Source organism: Bos indicus x Bos taurus, chromosome 26 (assembly GCF_003369695.1).
Source record: "Bos indicus x Bos taurus breed Angus x Brahman F1 hybrid chromosome 26, Bos_hybrid_MaternalHap_v2.0, whole genome shotgun sequence".
In the NCBI taxonomy this organism is placed as follows: domain Eukaryota; kingdom Metazoa; phylum Chordata; class Mammalia; order Artiodactyla; family Bovidae; genus Bos; species Bos indicus x Bos taurus.
In genome coordinates, this window is record NC_040101.1 from 12,418,211 (window position 1) to 12,440,357 (window position 22,147).

At 50.8% G+C, this 22,147-nt stretch overlaps 1 protein-coding gene across 1 annotated transcript in view; it reads right to left on the reverse strand.

The window, feature by feature from the left end:
* The window catches only part of GRK5 (G protein-coupled receptor kinase 5), a 232,155-nt gene that overhangs the window by 47,369 nt on the left and 162,639 nt on the right, over positions 1 to 22,147 (reverse strand). The window contains exon 4 of the mRNA XM_027528411.1: positions 8,758 to 8,835. Coding sequence (XP_027384212.1) covers positions 8,758 to 8,835 — 78 coding nt within the window. The remainder of the gene's footprint in view (positions 1 to 8,757; positions 8,836 to 22,147) is intronic.

Sequence of the window (22,147 nt, forward strand, 5' to 3'; positions counted from 1 at the left end):
CCTGCCCATATTCCATGGCCTTGGTTGCCCCGGAGACCAAGCTTTGGTTAGATGGTTAGGCCAATTCTGAGCCAGCTCCTCGAGGCCCCAGACCCCAGGAAGGGAGATTCAAGAGTGACCCCCCCCCGCCCCAGTCCAGTGCCCTTTGCTTTAGGTCATGCTGTCTCTTCCAACAACAAACCAGCATTTATCAAACGCATCACAGTTAGGAGGCAGACAGCCCAGCATTTTCCAAAGGTGATGAAGTTATCTTAGCCTGGAGGTGCAAGGACACAATTAAATAACATTGAATCACTCAGTGAAAAAAGTATTCCCTTTTCAGTTTTCCTTTAAGTCTTCCATTATCAAGAAGAAAGTCTCAGTGTGATGCTACTTGCCGTCTTGCTAACTTGTCTCTAATACTCGCTACTTTCCCTTCAAAACAAAGAGAAAGGCAGCTCAGAGCCTTAGATGAGCAAAACAGCATCCATCTAGGATGTAATGTCAAATTTTCATGTTATCTTTATGTACAACAAATCAATACTGGCTTTCCAGGCAATTCCAGATACCAAGTTTCCTTTTGAAACATTTATTTTAAGTTAAAAGATGAGTTGATTTAAAGAAGAAGGAGCCCACTTGAGCACCATGGCTATCATCCCCATACTCAGATGGGGAAACTGAGGCTCCAAGGATGCCCAGCTGGAAAGTGGCAGAACAGGGTTCCATGTGCCCCGAGGACAAAGGCTGAAGCCTCTGACTGCCCCAGAGGCCGAGGAGCTGTCCCCTACCAGGAAGGTAGCCTGACTGCACTAGCTGGGATCCCATGCCGCTGCCTGGATGGGGTAGGAGGAGGCGCCAGTGAAGTGAGGCTGTGAGCAGGGGGGCCAGAGAAAGAGGAACTTGGAGTAATTATTATTTCCTTTCATTCAAGCTCCTTACTTTATAAAAGGTGGATGTTTTCCGGAGAGCCAAACAAGCACTAGGAATAGATTTCTTTTGTGCAGCCACTCAGGCTGATGGGTAATTTCCCCCTTAACAAGAACAAACTGCCCTGCTTAGCCTATCATTGTTCACAGAGACAAAGAGGCCTGCATCTGTGGGCCTTGCCAGCGGACCTCCCGCAAGAAATGCCCTCTAAGCACCGCCTGCTCCGGGGCTTTCCAAGCATCCCACAGAGGATGCCAAGCTGGTTCACGTCAGAGGGCTGTCCCAGCCCACCTGCCCACTTCATCTGTCGGAAGAAGCCCATGCAGGGTCCTTTCCACAGGACCCTCTGCCAGGTCTGAGTTTCCCTTGGAATCCACGGATACTTTCTAGCAAAACCACATTGAAACTGGGTGCCACCTGCCTGGCCTTAGTGACCAGGGTGGAGCCCTGGCACAGTTGCTCATGGGCCTAATTAAAATGAACTAGAGTAAAATGTTCTACAAGCAGCATCGTGAAGTAGGATCCTAAGGAGTTCTTTCTAAGCCCTGCCTCTGCTATTCTAAACCAACGTCTCTTCCCTTCTCAAACCTCAGGTGCCTGGTCTGTAAAGTGGTTACACTAATACCCATCTCGGGCAGTTGCTAGAAAGATCCAAGAGCAGGTGATTGCACTGCTGTATCCAGAGGGCCTAAAGAATAGCGTCATGTCGACCAGGAGCAGGGCTGGAGTGCAGGTGAAGGACCAGACCTGGCCCTATTCTTCATAGCAGGCAATGGGCTCTGAGAGATTTATGGACCTAATGTTTCTCCATATACACCCTAATCCTCGAAAAACTGAAGCCTGGGCTTCCCTGGTAGCTCGGTGGTAAAGAATCCACCGGCCAATGTAGGAGACACGGGTTCAGTCCCTGATCTGGGAAGATACCACATACTGCAGAGCAACTAAGCCTGTGCACCACAACTTTTGAGCCTGTGCTCTTAGAGCCTAGGAGCTGCAACTATTGAACCACAACTTCTGAAGCATCTGAACTACTGAAGCCTGCGCTCCCTAAAGCCTCAGCTCCACAAGAGAAGTCACTGCAGTGAGAAGCCCGCTCACCATAACTAGAGAGTAGCCCCTGCTCACCGCAACTAGAGAAAAAGTCTGCACAGCAACAAAAACAGCACAGCCAAAAATGAATAAAATTATTCAAAGAAAACAGGCCTTTTTTACAAGGACAGATAAGACAACATGAAAACAAGTCATTTAAAAACAAGTAACAAAAATGAATCTGAATGTCATCAAATGAAAAATCTTTGTGTTTCAAAGGCCACCAGCAAGAAAGTAAAAAGACAACCCACAGAATGAGAGAAAATATTTGCAAATCATCTGATAAAGGACTTGTACCTAGAACATAAAAAGAACTCTTAGGATTCAACATTAATAAGATGAACAACCCAATTTAAAAATGGGCAAAGGATTTGAATAGACTTTTCTCCAAAGATGATATAGGAACAGCCGATAAGCACATGAAAAGGTGCTCATTAGTCATGCTGCTGCTGCTGCTGCTGCTAAGTCACTTCAGTCATGTCCGACTCTGTGCGACCCCATAGACGGCAGCTCACCAGGCTCCTCAGTCCCTGGGATTCTCCAGGCAAGAACACTGGAGTGGGTTGCCATCACCGTCTCCATCATTAGTCATGAGGAAAATGCAAATCTAACCACAATGAGATACCACTTCACATCCACTAGAATTATTACAAAAACAAAGCAAAACAGAAAATACCAAGTGCTGGAGAGGATGTGGAGAGATTGGCCCCTTCATAACCTGCTGGTGGGAACGTCAGCTGGTGCAGTCACTTTGAAAACAGCCTAGTCATTCCTCAACTGATGAAATATCAAGTTACCATGTGACCCAGCAATTCCACTCCTAAGTACATACCTAAGAGAAACGACAATACACGTTCATGCGAAAACTTGTGCGTGGATGGTCATAGCAGCGTGATTCATCATAGCCCCAAAGTAGAAATGTCCCAAGTGTCTGTCAATTGATGAGGAGATAAATAAAATGGAGCTTATCCATAATGGAACATTACCTATCCAGCCATAAAAAGAAATGAGAAATACTGATACCCACTACAACACGGATGAAACCTTGAAAGAAGTCAGACACGAAAGTCCATATATACACGAATTTAATTATATGAAATGTCCAGAATAGGCACATCCACAGAGACAGGAAGGAGATTAGCAGTTGCCTGGAGTGGGAGGAAAGGGAAATAGGGAGTGATGCTACTGGGAATGGGGTTTTTGTTGGGAGAGATAAATGTCCTGAAATCAGATGGCAGTGATAGTCGCACAGTTCTGCAACAATTTTAAAAACCATTGACCTGTGTATTTAAAAGGGTGAATTTTGTGATGTGTGAATTATATCTCCATAAGCTAGTATTTTATTTTCTGTTTTTATTTTATTTATTTTTAATTTTTGGTCATGCCACACAGCATGTGGAATCTAATTCCCCAACAAGGGATCGAACCCTCAACCCCTGCATTGGAAGCACAGAGTCTTAACTGCTGGACCGGCAGGGAAGTCTCCATAAACTAGTATGTTTTAAATGCTGTCTGTAGTGATGAATGCTGTGTAATACTCTTTTGAGGATCATTTACTATTACTTATTATTATAATTAAGAGTATTTCCTGGTCCACCCCCCAGCTCAGAGCAACCCTGCCCCCTTAACATCTGCTACAGGTATCACCCCTGATCTGTAGGTGCCTGAAAGGCAGAGCCCAATGCATGTCTGATTCGACCAGCTCTGGGCAGCTCCTCTGAGCTGACAAGCCTAAGAATATCTATGGACCACGCCATGCTCATGACTGCCTCACCAGCACTAGAAATAAGCCTGCCAATAGACGTTTTCAGCTTAGGGGCTGGGGAGAGACAGTAACGTGTCACATGGGGACCAAGGCATTTAAAGCTCATGTACTTCCCTCATTTGCCCCTTCCCTTTTGGTGATGGACACACAAAAGCAGCCAGGCCCCCTAGTCTTTATGCAGAAAAGACCCAGTCAAAGTGTGCATGAAATAGAAATTTTGGTATGTGAAGCCCCTGAGATTTGGGGTTTGTTTGTTGTGGCAACTAGCATTAATCATCCTGACTAAGGCATTGCATTTGAAGGAGTCCAGCCTCTCTGGCCAGCCCTCTGAGGCTGGGGGCCCTCCGGACCCCTTCTTGGCCTCTCACAGCTCCACAGCTGGAGTTCATGTCTAAATGATTTCATCATTCAGTGGCCTGATTTTGAAAAACACAGACCAGGACGGGGAAAGTCAGAGGAGAGCCACCACCGAGGGAGGGTCTTGTGCATACCAGCTCCTGGGCTCTGTCCTGGCTGGTATTTATGACCCTCAGGGTACCCGGTCCACTTGACAGAGGAGCAGCCTGAGGTTCCAGGAGGTTAAGGAACTTTCCCAAGGCCGCTCAGTTAAAAGAGACCACGCCTAGCTTCCAACGCAGGTCTACCTTGTTCTAAAACTCGCCTCCACATAAGCACTCTGCTGCCTTTGAGTCAGATCTCAATAGCGTTTGGCCCATCCCAAAGCCCACCCCAGGCTGGTGTCCTCTAACTGCCCCCAGAGCAAAGCTGGCCATGTGTGGGCAACTGACGCAGGATTCTGGGCAGCATCCAACGAGTGGACTTAGTCCCTGGGATGGACGCCTTCAAGTCGGGGTTTGGAGAGAGAGAGATTTCAGCTCCGGAAGTGAGTTTTGACTTTGAGCAGGGATGTGCCAGCCAGACTCCCAGCAAACACCCCCTGTCAGACTCTGGGGGACACGAGCCAGCTCAGTGTCAGCTTCCCAGAAAGAGATCTGAGTGGGCAGAGGGGAGAGGCTCATGGGGGGAAGCTTCCTGGGCCCCCTCCTGTCTCATTCAAACCAACTCACAATGAAAGACAGCCATGTGTGCAGCGCTGTGGGGGGTGGGGGTGGGGTAGAGGGGACACACAATAGATGCCATCATCTCTGCCCAGAGAGCTAATAGCCCGGCCACCGTCCTGAGCACCCTGCCCTTCCTGGGGGCATCCGCACCCACTCAGTGACTCAAGGTGGAAAGCACAGACTCCCCTTGCCCCCTCTGCTGACTTCCCACACCTGTCATCCCCTGAGAGCTCCTTCTGCCTGACATTTCCCAAGGCCCTGGTGTCTATTTCCACAGCTATGGCAGCAGCTCCCAGGATGGCCTCCTGCCTTAAGTCCTCTTCTTCCCCTTCCTCTGCTACACGAGGGCCAGAGAGACCAACCTGGGCTGTGCATGGCCTTCAGAGCCTTCGGGGCTCCCCACTGCCCTTAGGATGGTGCAAATGCCCCACCATGGTTTTCCAAGCCTTGCCTCCCAGAAGGTCCCTGTCCCGCTACTAGAAATAAGCCTGCCAATAGTCGTTTTCAGCTTAGGGGTTGGGGACAGACCTCCCTGCCAACACACATCCATTCCCCTCTACGCACGAAGGCCTCTCACCCTCAATGCTACTGACATTTCGGGCCCAGATAATTCTTAGGTGGGGGGCCGTCCTGTGCATTGGAGGACGTCAGCTGCATCTCTGAACCGTGTATATTAGACGCTAGGAGCACATTCCCCATTCGTGTCAATCAAAAAGATCTCCAGACTCTGCCAAACGCCCCCAGGTGAGAGCCCCTGCTCCGGACCTTTGCACAGGAAAGGCCCCACTCCTTTCTTTCCATTTGTACCTGGCTTCCTCATCACCACGTGAAACTTTGGTTCAGCTGCATCAACTTTCAGAAACCTTCCTGGCTCACCCAGGCTGGCCCAGGACAGCGTCCCCCCGGCCTCCCTCACTTCCCTGTGCGCTGTCCACCACTGCTCTTGTCAGACCGCATTCGGCCCGTCTGGTGATGTGCTGTCGCCCCCTCTGTAAGGGGGGCTCCTCAGAACCCAGCCTCTGGGGCTGTGGAAGCACCAACCCCAGAGACCTGCAGAAGCACAACAGAGCAGCAGGTAGGAGCGACGGCTTCTGACCAGAGGCAGAGGAGACTCTGTGCGATGGAGCAGACACAGAAGGAGAAAGATAAGAGTCGGCGGAGCGCCTTCCAGGTCGGAGGCCTTGCCAGGAACAGCTCGGACAAAGGTGACCAGGTGGGCATGTAAAGATGGGACTGGGAGGTGGCGGCTGGAGCTCCCAGCCTGGGGGCTCTGGGAGCGAAAGCTGGAGGCCAGGTCCTGAAGACCCCTGGAGGCGTTTTGCAGCCCCAGACGTATTCAGCAGGATGTGAAATTATGAGGCGGGGAGGGGAAGTCTGGGAAATGCTTTGTTATCAGTTGAGCTGGTTTCTTTACCTCTCAAGAGCCTTTAATGTGCTCACACACCGGGTAAATCTTTACAAGGGAGAGATGCGGGGAAAAGTCATGTCCACAAGTAACTGACCACAGACGTGTTTTTTTCACAGTTCAGTTCAGTCGCTCCGTCGTTTCTGACTCTTTGCAACCTCGTGGACTGCAGCACGCCAGGCCTCCCTACTCAAACTCATGTCCATTGGGTCGGTGATGGTCGGTTTTTTTTTCACAGATCCTCTCAAATGATCAGTGTCCATCATTGTTTAGTAGCTGAGTCATGTCCAACTCTGCGACCCCATGGACTGTAGCCGGTCAGGCTCCTCAGCCCATGGGATTCTCCAGACGAGAATCCTGCAGTGGGTTGCCATGCCGTCCTCCAGGGCATCTTCCCAACCCAGGAATCAGTCGTGTGTCTCCTGCATTGGCAGGAGGATTCTTTACCGCTGAGCCACCAGGAAAGCCCCGTCTACCCTTTGGAAAATGCTGCTTGGAGCCGAGACATGAGTTGCACCTTGAGGAGGACTGTGAGGTAAAGACTATCTGTGTTTGAGGACAAGGGTCCTGGGGGTCATTCGGAGGCCTCAGAGCTGGGGCTTCAGCCACATGGCTCCTCTCCCAGCTGCTGGGGCATCTGCAGCCCCGAGAAGGAACACAGGCTCCTGCGAGAGTGACTGCAGGAAGGACCTGGCCGGCAGCGCAAAATTTATTATAGGAAAACAGTCAACCCCCAGACCACTTGGGCCACCTCCCCCAGGCCCCTGGGCCATACCATATGGTGTGGTTTAAATTTCTAAAATTGAAGAGTACTTAAGGAAAAAATGTTGGCAAGCTCTGAGCACTTGTAAAACCTTCTGAGCTGAGGGGGAGGCTGGGCCCCATCCCTCCAGGAGACATAGGCAGTGCGCAGCAGGGGCAGCGAGGTCTGGGGGGCCCAGACCGGGGTCCAAGAGCAGAGGCTTCTGGTCAAGGCTGGCCAGTGGGGAGACAGGGAAGTGACCCCCTGCAGTAGCCCTAGGATGAGCTGAAGGAGCCAGAAGGCCAGCCAAGGAACCACCTCATCTTCAGCAAAGATCCCAGCCAGACCAGCAGATGTGGGGGTAGGGTCGGGGGGTCACTGGGGGTGGGGTAGGGGTCACTGGTGAGATGGGGTGCAGACACTCTCTGTACTGCTGTCTAAGCGTCTGGATGAAGTTTGTGTAGTGAGCTGGGTCCTCAGGTCTGTCCCTGCAGATGGAGCAGGCAGTTGGGTGTGCCCAGGGCCACGCCTTGTACAGAGAGAGCCAGCCCTGTCCAGCATCTGAAAGAGCTGATGAACATGAATCCTCTTGCTTCTGAAAAGTGCAAAGGCCCTGGGGTGGCCTGCCATTCCATTAAGAGGCATGTAGGATTACGATGGAAGCAGAAGCAGAGAAACAGCGGAGGGAAGTAACAGGGGTGCTGGCTCAGCAGAAGCAGGAGGAAGTGCCACAGGGGCCAACCTTGGGGTGGGGCTGGGCCCGTGGCCCGCAGGCCAGCACAGCTGCTCCAGGCGAGGGCTCAGTGCAGCCCGAGGGGCCCGCATCACTGCATGGGCCCCTGGGACCTGTCTAATATCACCGGGGGCAGCGAGGCTTGAGGTGGGACCAGAACTGCCAAGGACCCCTGGGACACCTGCTGAGAACAACGAGGTGGGGCTTATCCTCCTCCTCAAGGGACTTCCAAACTGTGTGGATAAAATGTATAAAACTGTGCAGAAGAATCCATAAGTGCAGGGAGGGGAGGAGGCCTGGTTGTCAACTCAGAAAGAGCTACTGTGGGTTTAACCCCCTTGTGAATGCCTTCACCAGTAGATGCAGGGGAGGGCAGGTGTTCAGTGGCCCACTTGTCATAGGAGGAGCTGCTGTGTGAACTGGATTCCTTCTGTTCACAGTCCTACCTCTGTCTCCTGACCGGAAGTCAAAACCTGAGTGGCTGCGGCAGCCCTGATTTGCCGCCTCCAGCGTCAGGGCCACCATGAATTCGAACAGGCCATGGGTGTGGCCCCATGCCCCAGGGGAGGTCAGGGTGGCCCCTCGCCCTCCAGCTTACCCCAGAGCGCTTCAGAATACTCAGCACTCTGCTGTGTTCAGCCAGTGTTACCTCTGCCCACTCAGCTTCAGCCAGGCCCTCCTCCTAAGCACTCTTGGGCCCTTCCTGGTCACACCAACCTCTCAGCCCTTTCTTCTGGGTACTCTGACCCCTGCCTCAGTTGAGCCTTCACCTGTCCCGCCACAAACGCCTGGGCATGAGCAGAGGGCAGCAAGAGTGCCCCTGGAGGGGACTGGGCCCCCAAGAAGCAGGCCTCCCCACTGCAGGCCTACTCTGGCCTGGACCACCTGCGCTGGCCCTGCCAGGCTTGGGTACCTCTGAAGAGGATAAAAATTCTGAATCTGGAGACCAATGGCATCCCTGGCTGGGTGCTCCCCACTGGCCTAGCACAGACCTGGGGGCCCATATTCCTGCATAAGGCCTCCCACTCCTGCTGTGGGGTTTGGGTAGCCTCTTACCTTTGGGGTGAGGTACTTGGTCATAATTTCCTTCCCTTTTTCTCCCAGTTTTTCATCTGGAGTAACTTCATATTCTGCCTAAAAGAGAAGAAGGAAAAGAACAATAAGAGATTTGCTCATGAGCTTCTTAAAACTGTAGAACCTTAGAGGCCCCTGGAGAAGACACCCTGGAGGTCACGTGACCGAACTCCTTCTTCGGCAGGACAGGGAGTGAGGCCCAGAGAAGGGAGGGGCCCTGGTGTCCAGTCCAGCTGGCTCAGCTCCACTGTGGACACGTGCTCAGAACAGCGGCAGCACACTAGTCACTGGGGAGCCAACGCTGGTGCTCGGACCCCGCCCCACACCCACAGAGTCAGACCCTCTGGTGATGGGGTCAAGCATCCAGGCAGCTGGTGGGGAGAACCACAAGCTTAGGAAAATCAAAAGAAGCTGCTGGAAATTAACTAGAGCCGGCAAACTGGAAGGCCCTCAAGAGGCTGCCTGAGGTCACTCAGACCTTACATGCTACATGACCTTGGACAGTTTCCTCAACCGCCATACAATGAAGCTGGAAAAAACGCCTATGTATAGGGCGATTGTGCAGAGAAAACAAGACAAATCTGGGCACATAATAAATACTCAATTAACGGCTGCTCTATTTACCACCATTGCAATTACCACACCTTGTAAGAGAAGACAATAATATGCATGCTATAACTTTGACAGTTTTTCAGTTTACAAAGGGAACACACAGAGATTTTTCAGATATTCTTATATGAACCGTATTTAAGCCCAGGTAGTGATACGATGGTACAGAACCTGCCTGCTGATGCAGGAGACATGGGTTTGATCCCTGGGTCAGGAAGATCCCCTGGAGAAGGGAATGGCAATCCACTCCAGTATTCTTGCCTGGAGAATTCCATGGACAGAGGAGCCTGGTGGGCTACAGTCCACAGGGTCACAAAGAGTCGAACACGACTAAGAGACTGAGCTCACAGTGACACAGAAGGCAGGCTGCAATCACATGCCTTCACCCACATACAAAGAGCAGGGCGTTTAGCAGAGTTGCCCAGGGTCAGTGGTGGGGAAGCAGCAGGGCTGGAACATGGACCTCCAAGCCCGGACCCCTTTCACAACAACACCAAGGAATTTAGGACCCAGATCGCTGACCATGCCAGTGGGGTCCAGGCTCTGTAGAAGCGAGGCTTCGAAAGACGGGCCATTTTATTCTCCCTGACCCCACGTGAGGCTCCTCCACAGGCACTTGATCCACTTGCCAAGAGGATAAAAGGCTGCCTCGACTTAATGAAAAGCCTGGTGAGCTTGCCTTTCTCATTTCAACAAGGGAACTAATTGCAAATTGTTTATAACTGGTTCCAAATCTGCCACCCAAGGATTTGTCAGCCTCCATCCAAAAGTGCAGCTATTTCCAAAGAGACAGGAAGTGACATCAGCACAGAGGGTCTGAAACTCCCTTCCCGGCCACCTCACTGTAGAGTTAGACCCCAGTACTCACCCCCACCCCCACCCCCGGGCGAGTTCAAAGCAGACTCTCAGTGTCTAGAGTCCGGTTTCTCACCAGTCCAGTCAGGAAGACCCTCCTGGGCTGGAGCTACACCTCTTTGTGGCAGAGGGTTCTAGAACACAGCTGCCCACCTATCTTCCATGGGGGGCAGAGAGATGCTCCCAGTATCCAGCTGCCCTGGGAACCCCGCCTGGTGGTCTGGCTCTGTGGGAATTTACCCAGACTGCTTTGCAGGGCCCAGGCCACAGGCAAATGGCCGCCTACCTTTTGGGGGGTAACTCAATCCCATGCAGAACCCTGGATTTGCACTGTCCCAAAATACCTCTGCGAAGGCGGCTCTATTTAACCAAACGGAGGTCTGGGGCTCACTAATCAGCCTCAATAGCCAGCTGAAAATATTATTGCTCTGGGTACTAAAACCCACGTTAAAAAAAATAACAACACTTTCAGGTCAGCTGCCTCCCAGCAGAGGCCCGGCCGGGCAGCTGGGCGCCAGGGTTCCACAGGGAGGCAGCCGGGAGCACGCCGGGACAGGCCTCCCCAGCCCGGGATCAAAAGGCCTTTCTTTGAGAGTCCATGTCAGGTCACCACCTCCTGAAGAGCATTTGTGCTGGGAGGCAGAAAACCAACAGAAGGCTTCCAGCTGGGCTTTCCGCACCGATTAAGTCACCTGGAGTGACAGGCCATGTCTCCACTGTGACCCCCGAGAGGGGCTCCTGGGGGACCCGTCCTGAGAGGCCACCTATGGAGAAAAACACCCCGGCCGGGCAGCGCTCAGGGCGATCACATGGGCCGGAGGCGGGGACCACCGGGAATCCGCTCCTGCGGGAGCACCCTTGCCCAGGTGGTGGGCAAAAGCTGCCGGAATCAGCTGCAGCCAGAAAACAGAAGCAGCAAATAAGAAGTTCGGTTGGCCAGTGCTCTGTGACGACCTCAGAGAGGTGGGATGGGGTGGGAGGCGGGAGGGCGGTTCCAGAGGGAGGCGACACATGTATGCCTGTGGCTGATGCGTGCTGAGCTACGGCAGAAACCAACACAACATTGTAAGGCAATACCCTCCAATTAAAAATAAATAAATTAAAAGAAGTTGGGTTGGGCCAACAGCCTAGAATTTTACAATTGGAAATGGCAGACAGTGACTTCAGTGAACAGAGAGGTAAACGACATGCCAAGAGGACCTGTGACGTCCATCCATAGGAGTTCCCTCCAACAAGAGGGGTGGGCTTATCCCCACCCCCGCCCCCAACAGAGGGGACACACACGGTCCTCCCTGCTGTGTTGCCCACTTGAAACTTTCTCCTGCCCTGGGCTCAGCCCTAACGGCCAGAGCGCCAAAGAGCTCCTTGCCAATCCACTCGGAGAACACTTCTCTTCCCCAGATACATCCACGGTGCCAACCGAGGGAGGCATTTAATGAGCCTTCTCTCCACACAGTGATTTATGCCAAACACAGGAATGGGCTTTGGGGAGGAGATGCTGTAACACAAAGCGCAAAATACGACATTGAGTTCAAGGCAAAAAGAATTATTTATATATCTGTGCCTGCCAAGAGGGTATAAACATCTGTGTACATCCTAGTTTATAAAGCCAATATTTCATCCTCTTGGCAGGCTCTAATTGCATCATCCATCTCAGAAAATGCTAATGAAAATATGTCCTCTATTAAACACATTTCTCTCAGATGAGTTTTTAAAAAAACATGAAGATTGCAAACCGGTACAAGGGGCCCTGCCACGTTCTCACAGAAGCCGGCGCTGATTTTTACAGAGAGGAGTCTGAGCAGAATTCCTCTCCACGAGATGTCATCCCCCTCCTCTCGGGAACCCTTCTCCTGCCCTGGCAGGAAGATGAAGTCAGAGAAGCTTTGAGGTCTCGCCACCTCCGGCTTCTGTAATTACCGATGTGGTCAGCTTTTCCAGAGTCTTCGCGGCAGGGACAAGTGACGCGCCCAGCTGGCAAGGCTGCTCCCCGTGGCCCTCTCTGGAGAAACACCCGGCTCCTCCCACACCGGCCTTGGCATCTTGCCGGTGCCAACCCTGGGGGCCAGGGGTTTCCATCTGCCCCTCTGGAGTCACTGCCCACCCCGCTTTGGGACAGAGGAGAGTGAGGATGGGGAGCTCCCTGCCAGTTCCCTCCCTGCCGGGCGCCCAGGCTCCTGCAGCTGCCTTCTCCCACTCCTTCCCGTATGGGCCCCTGTCCCTGCAGAGCTGGAGGCGGCGAAGGCTCGGATGTATCTGCGTACGTAGGCCAGGACTCCGACAACCGCCCTTCATTAAACCCTACTTCATTCACATGTGAGCGAGCCATCCATCTCTGGCCAAGTCCCTCACTGATGCTTGAAAAATCCTTCAGAAGGCTGGCATCGCCTGCCACTTTTCATCAGCCCAGCTAGAATGGAGAAGCTCTACAAACAGGGGTGTCCCTGCACCAGGGTCCCAGGGTCAGATGGGCCTGGTCAGCCTCACAGCCTGTGTCCACCTGGGCAGGCAGAGCCTTCTCAGATCTCTGGCTATCATGTGAGGAGCCCTGTCGGGCCTGGGTCAGGAAGGGGTTCCCTGGCCCAGGGTCAATGGGGCGGGCTCAGAGAAAGAAGGGAAGGAGGAGCGGACCCCTGGCCACGTGGGGTACAGAGGGTGATAGGAGGGATCCCAAGGAGAGGCGGCACCATAGCCACCAAGCTTGAGCGACACATCTGGACAGAGGTGAACTCAGAAAAGTTAGAGAGGGTTCTGACCCTCTCTTGGGGTGGGGGTGGGACGGGGCGGGGGGTGGTTGGCTGACGTGTCTGAGTCCCACAGCGGAGAGCCTGTGCTCTCGCCTCCTGCCCACCAGTCATTCTCCCAGGAGCTCAGCTCTCAGCGGCTCTCTGCCACCCCTTCACCGCTCCTCCTCTGCCCCCAGCCCCCAGCATTCTTCCCCTGTCCTCACTCCCCACAGGGCTCTCAAGGCCATCATGCAAAGGGCTCTCCCTGTTACTCTTTCAATTCTAAGTGAAAAGAACCTCAACCTAGTCTGATTCAGGCACAACTAGAATCTCTGGGTTCCTGAGCTCTGAGGATGGGGTGAACAACCAACTTGTGGGGAAAATGGAAATGCAGCCTGGCCCAGAGCAACAGAACCAGGTATGTGAGCACCTCTGGAACCTACGCTCACAGCGTGTGTGTCTGTGTGTGTATTTGTGGCTGTTTGTGTGTGTGTGTCTGTGTGTGTATGTGTCTGTGTGTATGTGTCTATATGTGTGTGTGTGTCTGTGTGTGTATATATGTCTGTGTGTGTGTCTGTGTCTGTGTGTGTATATGCATGTGTGTATGTGTCTGTGTGTGTCTGTGCATGTGTGTCTCTGTGTATGTCTGTGTGTCTCTGTGTGTATGTCTGTGTCTGCATGTGTCTATGTGTGTGTGTGTCTGTGTGTGTGTGTGTCTGTGTGTGTGTGTATCTGTGTGTGTGTGTGTCTGTGTGTGTGTGTGTCTGTGTGTGTGTGTATCTGTGTCTCTGTGTGTGTTGGCCTCATTCTCCCTCGTTGCTGCCTGACTTGCTCCAGTGGCAGGAAACATGGTGCCCAGGTTTTTTATTCTAAGCCTCCTCTACCAGAGAAGGAATTCCCCTCAAGTCAATCAGTTCAGTTCAGTCGCTCAGTCGTGTCCGACTTTTTGCGACCCCATGAATCGCAGTACGCCAGGCCTCCCTGTCCATCACCAACTCCCAGAGTTCACTCAGACTCAACGTCCATTGAGTCAGTGATGCCATCCAGCCATCTTATCCTCTGTCGTCCCCTTTTGCCCCTGCCCCCAATCCCTCCCAGCATCAGAGTCTTTTCCAATGAGTCAACTCTTCGCATGAGGTGGCCAAAGTACTGGAGTTTCAGCTTTAGCATCATTCCTTCCAAAGAACACCCAGGGCTGATCTTTAGGATGGACTGGTTAGATATCCTTGCAGTCCAAGGGACTCTCAAGAGTCTTCTCCAACACCACAGTTCAAAAGCATCAATTCTTTGGCGCTCAGCCTTCTTCACAGTCCAACTCTCACATCCATACATGACCACTGGAAAAACCATAGCCTTGACTAGACAGACCTTTGTTGGCAAAGTAATGTCTCTGCTGTTGAATATGCTATCAAGTTGGTCATAACTTTCCTTCCAAGGAGTAAGCGTCTTTTAATTTCATGGCTGCAGGCACCATCTGCAGTGATTTTGGAGCCCCCAAAAATAAAGTCTGACACTGTTTCTACTGTTTCCCCATCTATTTCCCATGAAGTGATGGGACCAGATGCCATGATCTTCGTTTTCTGAATGTTGAGTTTTAAGCCAACTTTTTCACTCTCCTCTTTCACCTTCATCAAGAGGCTTTTTAGTTCCTCTTCACTTTCTGCCATAGGGTGGTGTCATCTGCATATCTGAGGTTATTGATATTTCTCCCAGCAATCTTGATTCCAGCTTGTGCTTCTTCCAGCCCAGCATTTCTCATGATGTACTCTGCATAGAAGTTAAATAAGCAGGGTGACAATATACAGCCTTGATGTACTCCTTTTCCTATTTGGAACCAGTCTGTTGTTCCATGTCCAGTTCTAACTGTTGCTTCCTGACCTGCATACAAATTTCTCAAGAGACAGATCAGGTGGTCTGGTATTCCCATCTCTTTCAGAATTTTCCACAGTTTATTGTGGTCCACCCAGTCAAAGGCTTTGGCATAGTCAATAAAGCAGAAATAGATGCTTTTCTGGAACTCTCTTGCTTTTTTCATGATCCAGCAGATGTTGGCAATTTGGTCTCTTGTTCCTCTGCCTTTTCTAAAACCAGCTTGAATATCTGGAAGTTCACAGTTCACATATTGCTGAAGCCTGGCTTGGAGAATTTTGAGCACTACTTTACTAGCGTGTGAGATGAGTGCAACTGTGCTGTAGTTTGAGCATTCTTTGGCATTGCCTTTCTTTGGGATTGGAATGAAAACTGACCTTTTCCAGTCCTGTGGCCACTGCTGAGTTTTCCAAATGTGCTGGCATATTGAGTGCAGCACTTTCACAGCATCATCTTTCAGGATTTGAAATAGCTCAACTGGAATTCCATCACCTCCACTAGCTTTGTTCGTAGTGATGCTTTCTAAGGCCCACTTGACTTCACATTCCAGGATGTCTGGCTCTAGGTCAGTGATCACACCATCGTGATTGTCTGGGTCGTGAAGATCTTTTTTGTACAGTTCTTCTGTGTATTCTTGCCATCTCTTCTTAATATCTTCTGCTTCTGTTAGGTCCATACCATTTCTGTCCTTCATTGAGCCCATCTTTGCATGAAGTGTTCCCTTGGTATCTCTAATTTTCTTGAAGAGATCTCTAGTCTTTCCCATTCTGTTGTTTTCCTCTATTTCAAGTCAATAAACCCCAGGAAAAGGACTCACTGACCTGCATTGGCTCACAGGCTGTTCCCATCAACTGTGGTCTTCAGGTGACATCACTAAGAACAGAGCAGCTTCTGGAAGAGCTGTGTTCTTTGGGAGTATGGGTGGGGCACCAAGGAGAGAGGACAATCCCACAGATGTCCAATAGATGAACCCAGTTTGTTGTTATTCAGTTGCTAAGTTGCATGGACAGAAGCACGCCCGGCTTTCCTGTGCTTCACCACCTCCCCGAGTTGGCTCAAACTCACATCCACTGAGTTGGTGATGCCATCCAACCAACTCATCCTCTGTCATTCCCTTCTCCTCCTGCCTTCAATCTTTCCCAGCATCAGGGTCTTTTCCAATGAGCAGTCTCTTTGCGTCAGGTGGCCAAAGTATTGGAGCTTCAGCTTCAGCATTAGTCCCTCTAATGAATATTCAGTATTGATTTCCTTTAGAATTGACTGGCTTGATCTCCTTGCAGTCCAAGGGCTCCCATGAGTCTTCTCTAGCACCACAGTTCGAAAGCATCAATTCTTCAATGCTCAGCCTTCTTTATGGTCCAGCTCTCACAACCATACATGACTACTGGAAAAACCATAGATTTGACTACGGTTTTTTTCTTGTAAGTGGTACATTTTCAAGATGACCCTGCTCCCAGGATCTAGCTTCACCAAATGCTCTGTGGGTCTCTACATCTGTCTGAAGGATAACTACCACCATCCCCCTCACTCTCTTGGGAGATCACAGCAGTGATAGAAGGACAAAAACAAATACTGGATATGATTCAAAAATAAGAGAAGCAGAATACTTAGTTCCCCTGGTGAGGAATTTAAGTCATTTTACAACAAAATTTCAGGATAAGATGGCCTATTAATGTCAAGTGATTTTCCATAGTTTTGAGCTAATGAGTATCTTGGAATGACTTCCAGCATTTCCTGATGTGAGATTCCATCTGTTGTAACCTCATATTTGTAGTTGCCAGCCTCTAAGATGGAGACTTTAATCATCTTTGCCTCTTGCTGTTCGTGTTCTTGAGAAGGCTCTTTCCAAACTGAATAGGGCCAACCTGTATAACCACTGAGATACCAGACATATGACAACATGGAAGCTCTGAGACCAGTTTACAAAAGACATTACAGAACTCCTGCTTTCAGTGTATAGGGGACATGGGTTTGATCCCTGGTCCAGGAAGATCCCACATACTGCAGACCAACTATGCCCGTGGGCCATAACTACTGAGCCTGCACTCTAGAGCGTGTGAGCCGCACCTACCGAGCCTATGCGCTGCAACTGCTGAAGCCTGCATGCCTAGAGCCTGGGCTCCAATACAAGAGAAGCCTCCACAATGCGAAGCCTGTGTACTGTAATGAAGAGTAACCCCCTCTTGCCGCAGCTGGAGAAGGCCCTTGTGCAGGAACGAAGACCCAGCACAGACGAAAAAGAGAAGACACTGCAGCGTCTACCATGCTTGCTCCAGGGAAAGCCAGTGCTCTTATGAGGACACTCGAGCAGTCCATGGAGAGGCTCACATGGAAGACAGCTGAGGCCTCCAGCCAACAGCCAGCACCAACATGCCACCCACGTGCACAAGCCTGGAAACAGATCAAGCCTTCAGACAACTTGCAGCCCCAGCCAACACCCTGATGTAACCTTTAAAGAGACCTTGAGCCAGTAGCACCTTGGTCAACCATTCCCACATCCTTGACCCAGAGAAACCATGAGATAATAAATGCTTGTTATTTCAAGCTGTTAAGTTATAGATAATTTCTTCCCAGCAACAGATAATGAATATTTGATAGGTATTTGAACTTGTAGTTCATTAAAAAATGCCCTTTGTTGCTTTTTCAATCTTCTGTTTAATTGGAAAGCTAGCTCCGTAAGGGCAGGAACTTCCTTCTGCTCACTCCATAGTCTCCAGCTGCTAGAACAGAGTGTGATATATCGAAGACATCTCATAAATGTGTGTTGAGTATGGTTGTGGATGCATGCTTAGCTGCTTCATTTGTGTCCGACTCTTTGTGACCCCATGGACTGTAGCCCTCCAAGCTCCTCTGTCCATGGAATTCTCCTGGCAAGAATACTGGAGTGGATTGCCATGCCCTCCTCCAGGGGATTTTCCCTACCCAGGGATTGAACCTGCGTTTCTTATGTCTCCTGTATTGGCAGGCAGGTTGTTTACCATTAGTGCCACCCGGGAAGCCCAAATATGGTTGAGTATCTGCCAAACCTCCCCTAACTCCAAAGAGCAGAGACCTGAAAACTTTAAGTCCCACCCAAGCTTGGAGACTAGAAGGTTTCAAATGGGATGGGATGCCATCAAGCCTCTGAGAAAACAATTTAGAGAAGTATGTCAGTCTCTAAGGGGTCCATGGCAAGACCCTACTGGTCTTGAAGCCAAATCTACTCAAAGCCTTGACTTGGGTACTTGGGTCACTGAACCCATTTCTCTGCAGGAGGGCGATGGGGGAGTCCTTCTCAGGCTCCCAGAAGCTGCTCAATAACCAAGACTAAGAGCCAAATCATTCTTGTGTCTGATGAATGACGCACAAACAGTTCCACTGACCCGGATCACCCAGGCCCCATGTTAAAACAGCCCATGTCTTCTGCTCAACCTGAGAATCTCAGACGTTAGGACTGTGCAGCAAGCAGTCTTTCCTGGGCGGCGACGTCAGAGCCGACAAGGACAGGTTATTTTTCATCAAACTCCACTCGGTAGAAATTCAGCCTAGATGTGGGGAACGGTGTGGATGTCCCTGGCTGAGCCAGGAGCACTGGAGGGGCGTGCTCCCCTAATGACACCACCACCTCCTCCCTCCTCGGAGTTCCAGTCAGGATGGAAGGAAAAAAAAGGTATTTCAGATGAGCATTTCGCCAGCCCTGGAAAACTCAATAAAGTCTTCATGCGTAAAAGAGGTGTGCCAAAGGCTGGTCATTTGACGTCAGGATGGGCGATGAAAGGTCCTGCTAATTCCCAGAGATGCAGACACAAATTCGAGGGGATGGAGGAGCCTCTGATGAGTGGTGGTGTCATTAAGGCGTATGTAAAGAGCATGTGTCGCATCCACCCAGGGAGCCAGACTCGTGTTTCCTTTCCAAAAGAGAGCTCTTGGTACAGGCCCAGCAACACAGAACGTCTGCACGACCAGAATGAAAATAGGCATCCATTGGATTTTTTCCCCCTTCTTCTCAAGCTGACTGTAAGAGTCTAACAAGACACGTGGCTGGAAAATTCCACTGGCTCCTGGGTTTAGCCTTGCCCTGCTCTGCCTCATCAACTCTCCAGACAGATCCCAAAGCTGCTGATGCCTCATCTTTTCCAAACGGGGAGGAGCCTTGGTCCCAGGCTCACACTTTGGTCCTCGGCTCCTCCATCCACGTTCATCTCCTTGGTGAGCACATCTAGTCTGTGGCTGTAAGTGCCAGCTATAGGCTGGTACTCCCAGTTTGCTATTTCCAGCCCAGGCCTTTCTCACAAACTCGACTTTAACACCCACCACCCCTCCCACATCTCTGCTGGGCTGTCTGGTAGACATCAGAAGCTGTGTCCCAGATGAAGCTCCTGACCTTCCCCCAAACAAGCCTCCCACAGCCTTACCCTCACTCCATCTTTCCACTGGTTCAGGTCAACACTTGGAAGTCATCCCCAACTCTTGTCTCTCACCCTCAGGGCATTAGAAAATACTGTTAACTCTGGTTCAGAACATGCTTCAATCCGACTGGGTGTCAACCACCAGCTCTCACCCATCAGCGCTCCCCACTCTGACACTGGCCCACTGTAGCCTCTTCCCGACACAGAAGCCAGAGGGAAACTTTCAAAACCAAAATCAGGGAATTCCCTGGCAATCCAGCAGTTAGGATTCTATGCTCTCACTTCCAAGGTCCTGGGTTCAATCCCTGGCCAGGGAACTAAGAGCCTATAAGCTGCGTGGTGTGGCCAAAAAATTAAAAAATAAAGTAAAAACCTAAATCAGACCATGACACTGTTCTGCTCAAAAACGTTCCAGTGCCCACCCCCCAGGTCAAAGTTCTCTAATGGTACAAGGGCTTGCACGATTGTCACGTCCCCTAGACCCTTCTGCCCCTGCTCCCTCTACTCCAGCCACGGACATCAGATCCCAGTGGGTCTTGTGCATCAATTACTTGTCAGTTGCAGCGCTATAAGCACCCAGAGATGAGAGCTATCCAGTTAGTGGAGGAGGCAGGCAGACAGATAATGCCTGACTCGCTATATACATGGCTCCTGTGACATGCCACACACTGCCCTGAGCAGTACAAACACATTCGGTCCCTCCTCAGCGCATCTGCCACCATCAGGTACAACTATGTCCCCTCTTACAGATAAAAAGATGAGGCACAAAGGGGTCAGACACCTGCCCGCAGTCTCCCTGGCAGCTGAGGGGGTGCCAGCATGGCACCGTGGTCTGTCTCAGGAGCCAGCTCGCTCATGATGCACTATTCTGCCAGCACCGAGCTCTAATGAGGCTCAGATGTGTGTCAAAGCAACACCTCCAGCAGAGGGCACTGGGGAAGAGAGGGGGTGGACAGGGGAGGTTTCTGAGAGCAGAGGACAGCGGGGGACAAGCTGGCATTCACCAGGCAGAGGTCCTGGGAGGCCTTTCAGGTAGCGAGAGGGAGGGAGGCAGGGCTGAGACGCTTCAACCAGCTTGGCAAGTCAGAGCCACCAGAAGCAGGTTGGGGCCAGAATGCAGGTCTCAAGAAAGACCCAGGAAAAGCTATGCATGAAAGGCAGGGGCCTGTTAGTGGAAGGTCTAGTAAGTCAGCCTCAAAATGTGTAATTTGTCCTAGATGTCAACGTTTCCCGACCCTGAACATTTACAGAGTGCTGTGCTGTGCTGTGCTAAGTCGCTTCAGTTGTGTTCGACTCTTTGAGACGCTATGGACTGTAACCCGCCAGGCTCCTCTGTTCATGGGAGTCTCCAGGCAAGAATACTGGAGTGGGTTGCCACGCCCTCCTCCAGGGGATCTTCCTGACCCAGGGATCCACATCTCTTACATCTCCTGGCTTGGCAGGTGGGTTCTTAACCACGAGGCCCACCTGGGAAGCCCAAGTACTGTCCTAGGAGATGTGAAAATTACCATTGTCTACTATCTCCTTCATGGACCACTGCCGTGTTGTGGCAAAGGGGCTTGGGTAACTGAATGAAGCTATGAGCCATGTCACGAAGGGCCACCTGAGACAGATGGGTCACAGTGTAGAGCTCTGATGAAACATGGTCCACTGGAGGAGTGAATGGCAAACCACTCCAGTATTCTTGCCAGGAGAACCCCATGAACTACATGCAAACTCCGGGAGATAGTGAAGGACAGGGGAGACTGGTATGCTGTAGTCCAGGGGTCTGCTACAAACAACGGCCCATTCAAACAACGGTAGATAATGAGCACCCCTAAGTGCCAAACTGTAGACTCCAAGTACCATTTCCCAGTAAAAGAAACCAGGGATCCTTGGAGAAATGACAAACTCTAGGTGTAGGGCAGGAAGCATACAAGAGGAGCCCAGAACATCACATCAGACGACATGATGGCTACCAGCAGCCACTGGGGTCCTCTCAAGGGCTCAGAAGCCAGCCTGAGGGGCTCCCACAGGCCAACAATGAAACCATGGAGCACCACTGCATCAAAATGCCCCACATTTAAGTCCGTGCATTAAAACTCTAATTGATTACTACTGTTGGAGGATGCCAGTGAACCAATTAGGTACTTTGAAAACACACGAATACAAGAAAAGAATCAAGCACTCCCTATATGAACTTTACTATGAGGTAACCAAACAGTAGAGAGAGGAATACCAGACCACCTGACCTGCTTCCTGAGAAATCTGTATGCAGGTCAAGAAGCAACAGTTAGAACTGGATATGGGACAACAGGCTGGTTCCAAATTGGGAAAGGAGTGCGTCAAGGTTGTATATTGTCACCCTGCTTCTTTAATGTATATGCAGAGTACATCACGTGAAATGCCAGGCTGGATGAATCACAAGCTGGAATCAAGATTTCCGGGAAAAATATAATAACCTCAGATACACGGATGAGACCACCCTTATGGCAGAAAGCAAAGAACTAAAGAGCCTCTTGATGAAAGTAAAAGAGGAGAGTCAAAAAATTGGCTTAAAACTCAACATTCAGAAAACTAAGATCATGGCACCCAGTCCCATCATTTCATGGCAAACAAATGGGAAAAGAGAGGAAACAGTGAGACTTTATTTTTCTGGGCTCCAAAATCACAGCAGATGGTGATTGCAGCCATGAAATTAAAAGACGCTTGCTCCTTGGAAGAAAAGCTATGACCAACCTAGACAGCATATTAAAAAGCAGACATTACTTTGCCAACAAAGGTCTGTCTAGTCAAAGCTATGGTTTTTCCAGTAGTCATGTATGGATGTGAGAGTTGAACTATAAAGAAAGCTGAGCACTGAAGGATTGATGCTTTTGAACTGTGGTGTTGGAGAAGACTTCTGAGAGTCCCTTGGACAGCAAGGAGATCCAACCAGTCCATCCT